The 14,939-nt window shown below is 47.4% G+C and overlaps 2 protein-coding genes across 38 annotated transcripts in view; one reads left to right on the forward strand and one right to left on the reverse strand.

The window, feature by feature from the left end:
* Window positions 1–53: 53 nt before the first annotated feature.
* CKMT1B (creatine kinase, mitochondrial 1B) lies at window positions 54–6,182 on the reverse strand. 2 transcript variants are annotated; one of them, XM_001503012.6, is made up of 10 exons: window positions 5,944–6,182; window positions 4,888–5,073; window positions 4,053–4,251; window positions 3,755–3,850; window positions 3,151–3,372; window positions 2,919–3,004; window positions 2,677–2,800; window positions 852–986; window positions 512–637; window positions 54–298 (listed from the first exon to the last, which is right to left on the reverse strand). In XM_001503012.6, exons 2-10 carry the CDS (start codon window positions 5,034–5,036, stop codon window positions 182–184), a joined length of 1,254 nt encoding a protein of 417 aa, XP_001503062.1. In that variant the 5' UTR covers window positions 5,037–5,073; window positions 5,944–6,182; the 3' UTR covers window positions 54–181. The 2 variants fall into 2 exon arrangements, with proteins under 2 accessions (XP_001503062.1, XP_070094381.1); XM_070238280.1 differs by lacking the exon at window positions 5,944–6,182 and having other exon boundaries at window positions 4,888–5,380.
* The window catches only part of PPIP5K1 (diphosphoinositol pentakisphosphate kinase 1), a 43,219-nt gene continuing 34,400 nt past the window's right edge, over window positions 6,121–14,939 (forward strand). For 21 of the 36 annotated variants that reach the window (XM_070238131.1, XM_023618864.2, XM_070238147.1 and 18 more), the window contains exons 1-8: window positions 8,665–8,803; window positions 12,090–12,185; window positions 12,462–12,636; window positions 13,091–13,286; window positions 13,740–13,830; window positions 14,043–14,128; window positions 14,461–14,615; window positions 14,750–14,851. Coding sequence is in view for 31 of the 36 variants with exons in the window: in XM_070237976.1 (XP_070094077.1) it covers window positions 12,490–12,636; window positions 13,091–13,286; window positions 13,740–13,830; window positions 14,043–14,128; window positions 14,461–14,615; window positions 14,750–14,851 (777 nt within the window). In the remaining 5 variants the exon portion in view is untranslated. Of the gene's footprint in view, window positions 6,157–6,756; window positions 6,812–7,419; window positions 7,612–8,450; window positions 8,804–8,831; window positions 10,580–12,089; window positions 12,186–12,461; window positions 12,637–13,090; window positions 13,287–13,739; window positions 13,831–14,042; window positions 14,129–14,460; window positions 14,616–14,749; window positions 14,852–14,939 lie in introns of those variants that run through there. The other 15 variants (XM_070238007.1, XM_070238107.1, XM_070238113.1 and 12 more) reach the window with 11 other exon arrangements.

The following is a 14,939-nucleotide window of genomic DNA, read 5'->3' on the forward strand; positions in this document are numbered from 1 at the left end:
TTTCTTAGAGGCTAGTCCCTCCTCACCCCACCATTAGAAATAACACAGACAGCTGGAGCATAGCAAGGAGTCTTTACTAGGACGGGAGTGGGGTAGGGGGCATCCAGGGCAAGTAGAACTGGCCACCATTAGAATGGGCAGAATTTCTGGGGATCTTGAGTCATCTGCTGGGGATGGGGAGTTAATGCTTGTTGTGGACGAGAGGTGGAGGGATGCGGATATCCTGGCCTCTCTCCAGACGCCGTTCACAGTCAATCAAATAGTTAACTCCATCGATGACCAGCTGCACCAGCTCCACCTGGAGGACACTAACTCTCCATCTCTGCTTCTCACAACCTGAGTTTCTTTCTTTAGCACTGATTTTCCTGCTCTGGGAACTCACTTCCAATTGCCTCCCCACTCAACCTGAATTTCATTTCAGATTCTATTGCATTCCTGAGGCTGGCTCACCATCCTATGTCAACCCCCACAGACGTATACCTCTCCTCGCCCTAATCTCTAAGGATCTCACCTCTGACTTGCCCAGTCGGTCCAAATTAGAGATGTCAAAGATGCTGCCTGTAGCAGCTGTGTCCACTCCTCCAGTACCACGCTTTTGGAGTCTTAGGTTCTCCAGGATCTTTGGGAAGCGGCTATCCTGGAGGTGAGATAGGGATTGGGGGCAGAGTCAATAGGGCAGAGACTGGTCCTACCTGAAGACCGATCTGAACCTACCTGAACCTGCTCAGAGATGTTTCCCCTGACCCTTTAGTCACAATGTGTCTGGCTCCTCTCAAAGTGCCCACTCCCTCCCATCCACACACAGCCACCTTCCTCACTCACACCCCTCTCTAAGCCCACAACTCCTTTACTTTGCTTAGCAGGGGCAGTTTGATGTGCACTCCTGCCCGAAGTCCAGTGCCCAGGTTAGACGGACAGGTCAAGATGTATCCCAAACGCTCATTCCACATGAACTCCCAGCCACGCTCCTGGATCAGCCGCTCCACCTGAGTCCACAAAATCTCTGTTAGTGAAAAGTCAGGGATATGTGGACCCTCCCTTAGCTAGAGCCACAGGAACTCTATAAATGTGTCTAGAACCAGAAACTTGGGTTGTGAGAGAATGACACTGCTCTTTTTGTGTGTGTGTGTGGAAATGGTTTGTTATTATCATGCATATAAGGTAATTTTGATGTTGCAAGCCCATACTGATGAGATTGTATAAAAATATCTTGTGTGTGGAAGAGAAACTTGAAGGAATGGTGCATTGAGGATGATCTAGTGAAACAAACGGAGGTGGTAAAGTGAGCTAAGAAAGGATTGATTATTCAATGAGCTCCTCTCCATGCATTGATTATCTTTGCTTTGCTAATGAGCTGAGAGCCTGGAAGCTTCCTCCAGACAGAAAATGAGGGTGTAGGCTTTCCAAGAGGAAGAGGTAAGAGAGCCTTCTGTTAGCTGTGGAAAGAGCACATGTGAGAAAGCAGAGAGAAAGGTGAAAACAGTGCAGAAGAGCTGGACTCATTGTTATGTGTATGTGTGAGAGAGAAGTAGGCAGTGTGGGAAGGGTATTTTTGTTCTACTTAAGCATCCTAATCATGAAGATGACTATTAGAGTTGAAGAGACAGGGGATCTGCCAGAATGATGGACATGAAGATGACTACCTAACATGAGTAAAGGGGACCCTGTTCATAGTTCAGAAATAACCATGGCATAGAGGGATAGCTTACATGCTGAACAAGGAGAAACCTTTCCATCTAGAATGATAATAACAGCAGTTAACACTTATTGAACACTTACTATGGGCTGGGCCCTTTACATGTATTATCTCATTTAATCCCCATAACAACTTAAAATGTAGGAAGTCTTATTCTCCCAACTTTACAGATCATAAAATCAAGGCATATAATTTAAAAAGAACTTCCCTACCTACTTACAGTCAGAATATGTTTATTACTTGCTAAAAACAGTAGAAACTTCCCAGCTAGAATCTGAAAAGAAGAGGAGCTCTCTCTCTTTATAAGTCCAAAATAGAACTGTATATACGAGAACATACAACAAGAATTGGGTTTATGAGGATTTCTAATCTAGAATTGAATGTGGAGACCCAATCCATATAGGATTGAGATTCAGTTCAACCCCTCATGTAGAGCCACACATTCTGGAACTTAAGTCATCCCATCCTCCACCTTCCCTGGTCTCCCTCTCACTCCCAGCTTAAAACCTAGACATGATACTTTAGCAAGAATGACAGAATCCAGAGTCAAGGCTTACCTTGGCTCAGCACTGGGTGGTTACATTAGAATCATGAACACAGCAATCTCTCACTCCAAAGGTATGATCCAGGCTCATACCTTTTCCTTATCTGCATACCCTACCCTCCCACACCACATACCCCAGGCACTGACCCACCATCTCAGTTATCCCTTTTTTGCATTATCTGGCAACTGCTTTATTTACTTCCTTAGATTCCTCACATTCTTTCTCTCTTTCTATTCTTAGGGTGACCATATATCCTGATTGTCCCTGGACAGTCCTGATTTATATCTATTGTCCTGGAGTGATTGATGATGATCCCATTCACTATCAAAAGTGTCCTGAGTTGGTTGATAAACTATATGGTCAATCTACCTATTCCAGTGTTTGATTTTTCCTTACGTCCTCCCAACCTAGTTCCCTTATACACTCTTCTCCAACCTCTTTGAGGCCTCGGCAGAATCTTTCAAACACTTTCTTCATGTTGCCACCCTTCTCCATGGAGATGACCCGTGTATGATCCTCCTCATTCACCCAAATCAAGAAGCTCTTCTCATTGTTGTGCCTGAGGGCAAGAGAGAGGGAGGGACAGGCATCAAGAGGCAGAGCAAGAATTGGGAGAGATAGAGAAAAAAAGAGACTTACGGGGCATGGGGACAAAAGAGGTAAGGTCAGCCTCATACCAGATTCCACGAGCATCTGGCCAGTCTCGAGCCATTCCTGCTGCAGTCAGCAATGGGGACACAGGCTTATCAAATAGGAAGTGGTCCTGGGGAGAGTAAAGGGACTTGGGTTAAGAATCTTCACAGTACCCCTAAGCATCTCAGAGCCCATCAATCTCATCTGGCCCAGCCTCCCCTCTGATTCTTCTTTTCAGCTGTTCCTCCCACCCAACTCCCTCTCAAGGCCCCTCACATCAATAAGCTGCTGTTGCTCAGCCTCTGTCATCTCACTGAGCCGATAGTAACGTCCAGCCAGATCACCCTTCAGGCCACTCAGTGCATCTACCACCACACGTTCCACCTCTCGCCGCTCTGCCCGAGTGCAGGCTGGAGGCAGACTGAGTCCCCGGATACTTCGGCCAGTTCTGACTCTCGAGGACAATACATACCTCTCATCAAAGTAGCCAGAACGGATCTAGGAAATAAGAGAAATTAATGTAAGTCACCAAAAGACAGTGGGAGAGAGCTGAGGGCCCTGAGGAAGGAGAGACCTTAAGGACTAGAGGGGTCTTCTAAAGGACCCCTCTTTGGAAAGAGAAGCCCACTGGACAAGCACTCAAGTTGAAAGGGGTGTTATGAACCCTCCCCTAAAGTGCCCACCTTGGCGTATGGTTATTCTCATCTACCCTTTCCTCTCATCTATCCTCTCCTTAAGATACAATTCTTTCCCCACACCAAGACTAAAAGCTCAGCAGCATAATGACCATGAGTCAGGAAATAATTAAGGGGAAGGGAGTTGGAGAAACGGAGAGTTGTACATAAGGCAATGCAAGTCAGAAGTGGAATATTTAACTCACCTTGCTGGCATCCAGGTCAGTGGTGTGTTTCATCGTTCGGGGGTCATATCCATTGTGTCGCTCTTGAATCACAGGGTCAAACAGCTCAGCAAACACCTGAGGGGGAATTAAGAGGGAAAGAGTGGTTAGGGAGAGGGAATCCTTTCCCAGGCTTTAGTTGTGGATTGATTTCACTGGGTCAGAAAACATGAGTATGATGGTCCAGTCTTAAGGGAAAGTGAGGGGTTTTTAGGGGGAAGGAGCTGGGATTACTGGGAAGATGAATTGGGTCACCAGGGAAACTCTGAGGGCCCCCTACCTCATAGGTCTCCTCATCTCCAGCTACCATGCCCACAGTCTTGATGAAGGGGTGGCCGGGGTTGTCCACGCCAGTCTGGATACACTGATCTAGCGTCCAACCAGTGGGTGTGGTCTTGTCGCAGAGCCGGGCATAGACTGCTGGGGTCAGGTGACTGGCCATGCAGTTGTTGTGCTTTCGGAGGTCTGGGTACTCAGCGCTAGGGAGGGGGTACCCAGTAACCATGGAGGGATGGCACAGGGGGCCTACACCCAGTGCAGTCAGCTGGGAGCTGTCCAGTTAGCCATGTCTGGCTTTGCTCCTTGGGAGGGGAGATTAGAGGGAGTCTAAACCTTGGTAATCTCATTAGGGACTTTCAGGGTCTATTCTTTCCCAACAGGTCTAGCTTCCTCTGGTTGGCCGGCTCAATTCCCCCAGATATGCTCAGTTCTTTCCTCCAATGAACACAACATTAGGAATGGGGGAGGGGAAAGACTAAGGAGGGGAATTCAGGAAATGGGGGAGAACAGCAGGAAAAGGAGATTGAGGAGAGCGAAAAGGATAGTTCCTGGTCTCTCATTTAGGGATTTGGATAGAGTGAGCACAGGCATAACTCACAGGGCCAGAGCTAGTCTTGGGGGCGGGGACTGCAGGTTACAGGTCCCCAGGAATGCTTTCACCTTCTGGTTTTGGCTTCCACCCCCACCCCACTGAGGTCTCCAGACTGTACAGTGCCTCACTCCAGAGCCTTCGTGATTATAGCCCTTCTCTGTTGCCCGGGTCCTCATCTTCATCCACATCTGCGTTCCCGTCACCACCTGGCCCTCCAACCCCCCCGCGCCTCAGACGCTGATACCTCGGGGGATACAGCCTCCGTCGTTCACTGGCGGCTCGTACAGGTTCCGGGCGGAGCAGAATCCCAGCGGCTAGAGATCCAGCTCCAGCCAAAGCCAGGAGCCTCAGCCCCGGGCGGGCGGACAGCAGACGAGAGAAGGGACCAGCCATGGCCTGAGGGTCCAGCTAGAGAATCCCGGAGCAGGAGCTGGAGCAGGGCAGGAACGGAGAGGGAGGATGCAACTAGGCAGACTGAAGGCCAGAACTGGGTGCGAGGCTGGAGCCGAAGTGGGGGCCGGAGTGGAGGCTGGAGAGGGAGTAGGAGCCAGTACCAACCACACCGCAGGAGAGGCGCAATGAGCTAGCGGCGGGCGGGGGGAGGAGAGGGAGGCCCCAGCCGCAGTCGCCAGGGGTGGGGCTCACGCAGGCTCCGCCTTCCCGCTTGCCACCGCGCTAGGTATGCGGGGGCAGAGGTGGGCAGCACCCGCCAGGTAGATTAGGGGGACTGGAGATTCACACCCCTAGGCCGGGGATGCGGCCCACCTGGGGTAAGGCGCCCATATTTCAGCACCAAGTAGAGGACAGCACCCGACGGGAATAGCGAAACCCAGACACCCTTCCCCCGAGCCTCTCAGTTTAACCGGAAAACCGATTCGTCGCTCTGTGGGTGTGAAAGGGTGACATTGCCCAACATTTTCTCTGTTTTTGGCCTGCCCCAGGCTTCCCAGGGGAGGCGGCCACAGGGAAACCGCGGAATAAACACAGCTACCAGAGGAAGACACGGAGAAAGCACAGAGTTAGAGACACACTGGGAAAGACACCCGCTGGCTCAAGGTCACCTTTCCCTTAGAACCAGGAAGAGGACCAAGGCGCCTCCTTTCACACCTGTGCTCTTCTTACAAGGCTGAGCATTGCTCTCCCTGAGAGCTGTCAGGGAAATATTAACTCTTACTCCATCTATGCTGCGTTCCCCCACCCCAACCTGCCCCCAAGTCTGAAGCCCTGCTTTGTCCTGCCTCCACTTCTCATAATCCTCCACTTTTTTTTCTGCCTCCACCCGCCCCATCCCTTACTTTACCTTTGATCTTTTACTTTTCAGCCTCTTTTCCAGGCTCAGACCCGTTTGCTGCACACGGGACTCCCTCTGAATAGCCTCTGCAGGTTTGCCTACCTGTTGGTTGCACTGGGCGTGGGCCTGGGGTTGGACAGGAAATTGTTAGTTTGCCCTTCCTCCTTTCCCTTCTCTTACCTCTCTGTAGCTCCCAGTTCCTGGGCTGGAGAGGAGTGTAAGGTGAGGTTAAGGGTGTGGTGAGATCACTGGGTGTAGGAATGGAACAGGCAGGCACAGGTTTCCAACCACCAGGTGTGTTTGGCTCCCTAATGCTGTTTAATCCAGAGTGTAAGGAAGAGTGGTGTCCAAGGGGATAAGGTCACCAGGGAATCTCCACCTTCCTCCTGGTTCCCTCACCTCCTCTTTCTCCTCATATTTGAGAGAGGCTTTGTTCCCACAGCTCCAAGTGTGACTTGGGTGTGGCTTGACATTTGTCCTGTCAGGGAGGAAAATGAATGTTGGAGCCCAAATACAGATGTGGGGCTTCATTATGGAGGGTCAGTTAAGGTGGGGTACGCATGGTGGCATTATTCCCTCAGCTATCTTGGTGTACCCACAGCCAGTAAGATACTTGGAAATCTTAAGGAAGAGTACTTGAGAAAGAGATATTCTCTTCCTCTGGCCCCACTGATGAGACCTCACCCTACCCCTATTCTCTCATTCCCTTCATTTCTCTCAGGAATCCTTCTTCAACCTTCTAAGGAAAGCACAGGCGTGGAGGGAGGTGCCTTGGTCCTCTTCCCTTGTGTTCCTTTTCCTCCTTTCTCATTTGTAGGTATCCTTGGAAGCCATCCTCTTCTCTTTTAGGTCCATCACTTAACTCCTTCTTCTCCTGGTAAGAGAGCAGTTATCAGAGAATAGATAGAGCTCTGCAGTGGAGTGTGGTCACCCTTGGAGAGAGAGAAAATGTTGCCTGTGTTGTGGGGGCTCATTATCTAAGTTAAGGAGTAGCTGTGAGTAAGCGAGTATAATTACTTGGAAAGGTGTGTATTTACCCAGATAAAGGAGGAAGATAATCTTCCAGAGCAGTAGAGTTGTTATTTGATTGAGAGAGTAGTTGCTAAGATGAAAGAGGTAGGAAGCAGGAAGAAATAATTACAGAAGGTAAAACAAGACTTGCCCAGAAAAGTAGAGAAATCACTCAAGTTTAGAAAGTAGCTGCCAAAATTTGAATAATAGCTCCACTGAGAAAAGATAGGTATTTGTGTACTTTTCTTGCTCCCTGTGAGCCTCTCACAGGCGCATAATGTATTAATACTCATTTTTTGAAAAATTACCCTATAGCATATAAGAAGTAATTGATATATATTGATTTATTTAATAATAATAATTATCAATAATATTTATAAAGCACTTTACAATTACAAGGAACTTCTTTTTTTTCTTTGAGGAAGATTAGCCCTGAGCTAACTACTGCCAATCTTCCTCTTTTTGCCAAGGAAGGCTGGCCCTGAGCTAACATCCATGTCCATCTTCCTCTACTTTTATATGTGGGACGCCTACCACAGCATGGCTTTTACCAAGCGGTGCCATGTCTGCACCTGGATCCGGACCGGCGAACCCCAGGCTGCCGAAAAGCGGAACTTGCGATCTTAACCACTGTGCCACCGGGCTGGCCCCGTACAAGGAACTCTTGTATGTATTATTTCATTGAATTGAATTAGATTGTTTCAATGGATGACTAGAGACTGAGTGTACATTATCAGGAGGATGAAAAGACAAGTTAATTACCTGGAAAATGCTTTAATAACTTGTTTGAAGAACTGGAGTGGTGGAAGGGATGTGAGCCTGCACATGAACTAGGGAGGTATCTGTTTCCCTTAGGGCCAGTCCTTAGAATCACCTCTATCTCATTTGGGAGGCCTTGGGGTCAGTATAATGAGGCACCTGACTGAAAAAGTGGTAAGATCCCTAAGGTTGCAGAGAAGAAACATGGAACGTGGAATTGTGTTGACCAGGGAAACGTAAGTGAGGATGCAAAGATAAAAATAACAATACAAACATATACAAAATGCTTTTACATAATCAGTACCCTATGCATTAGGTTTTTAATCCCACTCTCTTACAGTTGAGAAAACGGAGGCTGAGGGAAGTTCAGTGACTGGTACAAGGCTGCACAGCTATTACAGCTATTGTAGTTGATCAGTGATGGGGGAGGGGACAGAAGTCAGTGTTGGGACTGGTCAGGGGCGTCCATGAAGAGTCATTCAGGATTCAAACAAGTCTGGAGGGTAGAGAGCAAACAGAGTACGGAGATAGGACTCAACTTGTTCAGTTTTACATATCCATCCATTTTCTTGTCTCCTCCATAAATCAGTCTGTTCTTTTCCTTAACTTTCTGATCTGTTTCTCTTTTTGTCTCTGTTTTTGTTTCCAATCTCACCCTCACTCCTCTACATCTGTTAACATTTTCAACCTACATTTATTGGATCTTTACGGACATCATACCCCGTCGTATTTTATAAAACAAACAGAAGACTGGGTTTTGTCCTCAAGGAGGTGCAGTGTCACAAACTCTGCCTCTTCCTCTGCATCTCGTTTTCCCCCTCTTCTTCGTCTTACTGGAAAACCTCTGTATTGATCACGCATCTGGACTGTGGCGACGCAGCTAGAAAATCGGAGGAAGGGGAGCATCAGATTGCACTTCCTCCCTAGAGCCACTAGGGGCCACCCTCCTCCGCGCAGAAGCGCGGGCCAACGCAGCCTGACTCCGCCGCCGGTGCGCGCCCTCCGCTGATTGGTGGCGCCGCAGAGAAGTCGCGCTTTGATTGGGCCGCTGTCAGGTGTCGCTGCCGGCAGGTTCGGCTGCGCGAGCGCAGGGAGGCGGGTGAGTGAGGGCCGGGGGCGGTGGGGGAGTGGCTGGGGGCTGGGGGCGGTATCTGAGGGGGTGGGCTGGCTGGAGTGGGCTCCGCGGGCGGCGAGGGCCGGGGTTAGCACCCGCTGCGGGCAGCTTCGGAGAGACCCAGTGGAGAGGCCTCAATGTCAGCGCAGGGAGAGTGAGGCGAGGAAGGCGGGGGCGGGCAAAGGTAGTGGAGTCGGGCTGGGAGGGCGGTGTTCGCGACTGGGAGCTAGCTGTGTGAGGAGAGGACAGGAGGGGGTCCGCGAGGGAAGAGAAGGACGTGTGAGGGTCCGCGTGAGGAGCGGAGGCAGCAGGGGAGAGGGTCCAGGTGGGGACGTCTGTGCGAGGAGGGGTGGGAGTGAGTCAGCCTGAGGAAGTGGTTGTTGCAGAGAGGAGAGAGAAGGTGAGCCTGGAGAGAGGGCAGTGTGAGGAAAGATGGGATCTCAGGCAGTCTTAGTGGCGCATCATTGAGGGTTCGATATAAATATATTACCAAGTGTGGTGACTCATCTGAGGGTTTGAAGGACTGTTTATGGCTGTGGAATCAGTGAGTGAGGGGATTAGTTGGATTATTAATTGGATTAGTTGATCAGTGATGGGGGAGGGGACAGCAGTCAGTGTTGGGACTGGTCAGGGGCGTCCATGAAGAGTCATTTTAGCGAGCTGGAGAAGGAAGGCAATGTGAGTGAATTGCTACTGTGAACATGGGTCTCAGCACAGTTCACCAGGGTCAGAATAAGGGTATGTGTGAAGGATTAAAAATTGCATCAAGAAGGAGCTAAGGGGTCCACTGTGGAATGTGGGAAGGACATAGTGTTGGTTACCTGAGGAGTTTTACTGTGTTGGAAGTCTTCCTGCCTGGACTCTATTGATGTTTCCCTTTCACCACTGATGGAGCCCTCCATCCAGTGCATGGTGATTAACGAAATTAGAGGACTACTGCAAGCAGCCCTAAATTCTAAGGGATAAAGAAGTTACACAGTTTACCCTCCCATCTACTCCTCCTCCAGATCTGATTTAACATAGATGTTCCTGAGAAGATTGCTCACCTGCCCCTCCCTCTCTCCTTTCCTACCTATCTTCTCCCTCCCTCCCTTCCATCCTTCCTTTTGCTTCCTTCCTTCTTTCCTTCCGCATTGATTTGGGCCAGAGTAAGACAGCCCTTTAGCCTAGTGTAGAGTCTGAAGTTTTCCTTTCTTTCGCAAAAAGTGTTAGGGGAGAAGAGCACAGAAAATAGGGGAATGGTTCTTAGAACACCATATTAGACCCCAGCTTCTCCCAGAGGTACATGTAAATAAATCCTGGCTTATTTCATAGCTGTTTCTGTCAGGCTTCTAGTTTTGCTTTGTTAACTATGAATTTAGGCCTTTCACCTCTCTTCAGCCCCATTTTGTGAAGAGTCTCTCCTTCCCCATTCTATTACTATCCCCTGTTAGAGAATTGTAGTAGAATGTCAAGAACTTGACTGTACATTCAGTGGAAAACCAAGGACTTAGTGGAAGAAAGGGTGAAGCGTTAGGAATCTTAGACATGAGAGAAAGCTCCTGCTTCAGAGAAAGGATAAAGAGTACAACAAAATTCTATTTGCCACAAGTCATGGAAATTGGGTCAGGTCACTAAAAAGGAGTTCAAAGAAATAGCCTATTAATCAGGAGGGGGAGTGTATGTATAAGACCTGCAGTGCACAACTGTAAATTATAAGTCTAAGGACAAAATGGAGACAAGCAGATGGTGAGGACTGGAAAGGCTGAAGTCTATATAAAGGTTAGCTATAACTTTCTAATCAAAGCTGGAAATCCCACTTATATTGGAAGGGCTTAAAATAAAAATACAGAAAGTAATTATTGAAGATTATTTTAAAAGTTGTTATTAATCCATTTACTTAAGGACTTTGTGACTTTCATTAGAGTCATTAGTCAGTATTTCTGAGAACTTTTGGAGAACATGGAAAATTGCTGATGTGTGACTCTGTTTTTGGAAAAAAATAACAGATACCCACATCCCCACAATTTAATATTAACAAATGTTAACTTTTTGTATATTTGCTTCAGATTTTTAAAAAATTGAAATAAACATTATAGATAAGGTTGTTAAGTTCCATTCAACTCCTTCTGAATTCTGTTCTTCCCTCTCCTCAGAGATAACTAACCACTATCACTAATTTGATGTCTTTCTTTCCAGTCTGTGTTTTTATACTTCTACTAATTATGTATATAGTCATTAACATATGTAATATTTTTTATTTATACAAATAGAATTGTACTACGTGTATATTTCTTTTGTTTGCATTTGGAAGCTGTCCATGTTGTCACATGCTTTGATTCACTTTTTAAATTTCTGGTAATCTATCATTTATATACACTACATTGTATTTATCCATTCTTCTACTTGTAATATCTGAGTTTTCAGTTTTTTCCATTACCAACAGGGAAGTTATGAACATTCTTGCACGTGTCTTCTTATGTGCGTGAGTTTCCCTACAGCAGGGTTTCTCGGCCTTGGCACTACTAACGTTTTGGACTGGATAATTCTTTCTTGTAGGGGAATACCTTATGTGTTTTAGAATATTTAGCAGTATCCCTAGCCTCTAGCCACTAAATGCCAATAGCACCTCCCCAGTTGTGACAATCAAAAATGTCTCCTGCCAAATGTCCCCTGCACAGCATAATCACAATTGTTTAAGAACCACTACTCTAAATGTATGTATGCAGAAGTAGAACTGTCAGGTTGTCCTGACTCAAGTTTAAGTCTTATGATATCCTCACTGATTGTGGCTCTAGGCAGGATTTTTTCCACTGTAGCTTCTGGTGTGAGGGACCTTGGCCTAGACCAGCTTTGGGTCTGTAGTACCAGAAGACAGTGGAGAGAAAATTGAAATTTCAATTTGAGAGTGGGCTGGAGGATGTTGTGTGGATGCCTGTATCCTCAGTCTCTCAACCAGCATTAGACCTTTTTCCTTGAACAGATTTTCTGGACTTAGGCATCTATATTTTAAAGTAGAGCAGGTAAAGGAGAGGTGGGGGGAGCATAGGGGATTTTAATGTTCTAATATGATGCTTAGAACATAAGATGCCCTCAATAAATGTTTTTTGAGTTAATCCTTGGTAGGAATGAAGATGGGGGTTAAGGGCAAAGGCAGCTGAGCTCTTTCATTCCTCTGCCCTTGAATTAAATCCCTGAGTTCAACACTACTGTGGGGAGGTGGAGGAGGGTTAGGAACATTGTGGAATGAATCCAAAGTTTGAAATGTCACTCTAACCTTCTCTTCTGGTAGGAATCAACAGTAGCCTTCCATGAAGAACTGCCTTTCCTACTTGCTGCTGGAGTTAATGGTGTTTCCTGCTGGCAGAATCAGGGACATGCCAGCACTGTAAGGGTTAATCTACTGATCCTCTTACCAGTCTCATGGTTGGGGGTGGGGTGAGCAAGGAGGAAAAGGGAGATCTTGCTTTTCTCTTATGGATCTTTAGTCATTTCAAGTCACAGCCCACACGCCTCCTTTCCTGTTGATCCTTCTTACCATAGCTTTGTTTCCTGTTTCCCCTAGTCCCTTTGTAGTTTCCTCTTATTTCTCATTCCCATTCCCCATCCCCACCCACTGTCATGAGGCTTGGATTCTGAGCTAATGAGATACCCTCCGCTGCAGATCGGGATGAGTGGGTGCTCCAGTGGGGATGTGGTCATTGCCGGCCAGTGAGGGCGAGAGTGCCACAGCCCACTTCTTCCTTGGAGCTGGAGATGAGGGGCTGGGCACCCGTGGAATAGGCATGAGGACAGAAGAGAGTGACGGCGAGCTCCTTGAGGATGAGGAGGATGAAGTGGTAAGACTAGAGAAAATTATGTCACTTGGTGTTGGGACCCCTGTCATAGAGTTGAGATTCCATTGGATGGAGACACCTCTCTTTTCTTTCCAAATGCATAAACTCCTTGTCATAAGCAGCCCTTCTCCAGATTAAGGGGAGGGACAGTGGAGATTGATTAGATTGTCTCTCTTTGAAATCCCTGCCCTTATGCCCTCCTCCTCTTGTCTCTTGGTTATTGGTTCTCTGGCTGTTCTGCCTGAGCACACATTTCCTGTGGAAAGGCTCCTATTCTGTAGGCAGTAGGAATCCACACAGGCACCCCAATCTAGACCTAAGTTAGAAGACAACCTTTATCCCATACGTCCAAAGTCCTGGCAAGAAACTCTGCCCTAAGGAGATGAGACAGTGTTCCCTGATAACCATGGTCTAGGTGGGAAGTTCCTGAGTTCCTGACAGCATTTTCTCCCTGTAGCCTCCTGAACCTCAGATCATTGTTGGCATCTGTGCTATGACCAAGAAATCCAAGTCCAAGCCAATGACCCAAATCTTAGAGCGACTCTGCAGATTTGACTACCTGACTGTTATCATCCTGGGAGAAGATGTGATCCTCAATGAACCTGTGGAAAACTGGCCATCCTGCCACTGTCTCATCTCTTTCCACTCCAAAGGTTGGATTCTATGAAGGAAAATAGGAAGGAATGGTGTTGGGAAAGCTGGAGTAGGAAATGAGGTTCTTACTGTCAAATAGTAAAGAGGCCATCAGCTCTTCCTGACACACTAGAGAACAGTACAAAGGGGTTTGCTTTCCCTACATCTTGGAGGAGTTGCTGGGAGTAGTTTCAAGCCCATATTCAAACTTCAGGACAGCTCTAAGGTTCTTAGGGTCTCTGACAGAATTGGGTCTCTGGAAAGACCCTAAAAATAATTTCTTTCTTACTTTTTCCTGATGGATATACTAGAGTTGGGAAGTTGGGCAGAAGGATAAGTGATGGGTTGGATGGGTAGAGGAGCTCAGTGGCAACTAATAGCTTTAATATGTCTCTCTATTTTTCTTACTGTTTTCTCACTCTCTCTCTTTCGCTTTCTTTCTTTGGTCTCTCTATTTCCTTTTTCCATCCCAGGCTTTCCTCTGGACAAAGCTGTTGCTTACTCCAAGCTTCGAAACCCCTTTCTAATCAATGACCTGGCTATGCAGTATTACATCCAGGATAGGTATAGCTTTCTGATGACTGGTGGGATGGGTGGCTCTGAGATCATGACCGCTCTGGGAGGGGTGGAGTCAAACAAACATGCTTAATTTTCATATCATACCCTCTTAAGTTCTGTACCCTGGTATCTCCCAATTCCTGAGCACATGAAATCCCTAGCTTGTCCCCTTAGTCACCATCCCCCACCTCTCCCAGCTAATTTATTCGGGGTGACAGGAGGGAGGTGTACCGGATCCTGCAGGAGGAGGGTATTGATCTGCCTCGATATGCTGTGCTCAATCGTGACCCTGCCCGGCCAGAGGGTAAGTACCTGGCCTTGTCCAGTCCTGTCCTGCCTTGCTTTCTATGACTTAGCCCAGTTTCACCCTCTCAACATCTCCTGTGTACCACCTATCTAAGTGAGGCTTTGGTTATTGGATTATGGGTAGAGTTAGAGCTGTGTGTCTTTGGACAGAGCCTTGGACCTCTTATATATATATTATTATGTCTATACACCATACAGATATTATCATATCTATTACTAAGATATGGCCATAGAAATTTGAGGGTTATGGAGATTAAAACTTGGAGAAAGAGGAGTTGGAAATATTCTACAACCCTAGGTCCTAGGAATGACCACACACCTACCTTTCAGAGTGCAACCTGATAGAAGGAGAAGACCAAGTAGAGGTAAATGGAGCTGTCTTTCCCAAGCCGTTTGTGGAGAAGCCAGTGAGTGCAGAGGACCATAATGTTTACATCTACTACCCCAGCTCAGCTGGAGGAGGAAGCCAACGCCTCTTCCGTAAGGTGTGGGGGACATTTGAGCATTTGGGGAGTCAGACAGGTAGAAGGACAAGAATGAGGTTGTGGGGAGGGAAGCTGGAGGATTTGGGGACAAGGTGGAAGCAAGATTTTTTTTTTTCTTCCTTTTCCTTCTGAAGATTGGCAGCCGAAGCAGCGTTTACTCTCCTGAGAGCAGCGTCCGAAAGACAGGGTCATACATCTATGAGGAGTTTATGCCAACAGATGGCACAGATGTCAAGGTTATGGTGGATACAGGGATTTAAGAGGTTATAAATGTCTGGGTGGGATGGGATGCTTGGGAAGCAAGTGGGAGTATGTGGAGGGGGT

This window comes from Equus caballus, chromosome 1, assembly GCF_041296265.1.
Source record: "Equus caballus isolate H_3958 breed thoroughbred chromosome 1, TB-T2T, whole genome shotgun sequence".
NCBI classification, from domain to species: Eukaryota; Metazoa; Chordata; class Mammalia; order Perissodactyla; family Equidae; genus Equus; species Equus caballus.

Bases quoted from the DNA above. Each gene is read 5' to 3' on its own strand.
- CKMT1B (XM_001503012.6), bottom strand. From the start codon at position 5,036: ATGGCTGGTCCCTTCTCTCGTCTGCTGTCCGCCCGCCCGGGGCTGAGG. The intron at 2,801-2,918 runs GTATGAGGCTGA...TCTTGCCCTCAG, and splicing joins CCAGATGCTCGTGGAATCTG to GCACAACAATGAGAAGAGCT. The intron at 638-851 runs GTAAAGGAGTTG...TCTCACCTCCAG, and splicing joins AACTGCCCCTGCTAAGCAAA to GATAGCCGCTTCCCAAAGAT.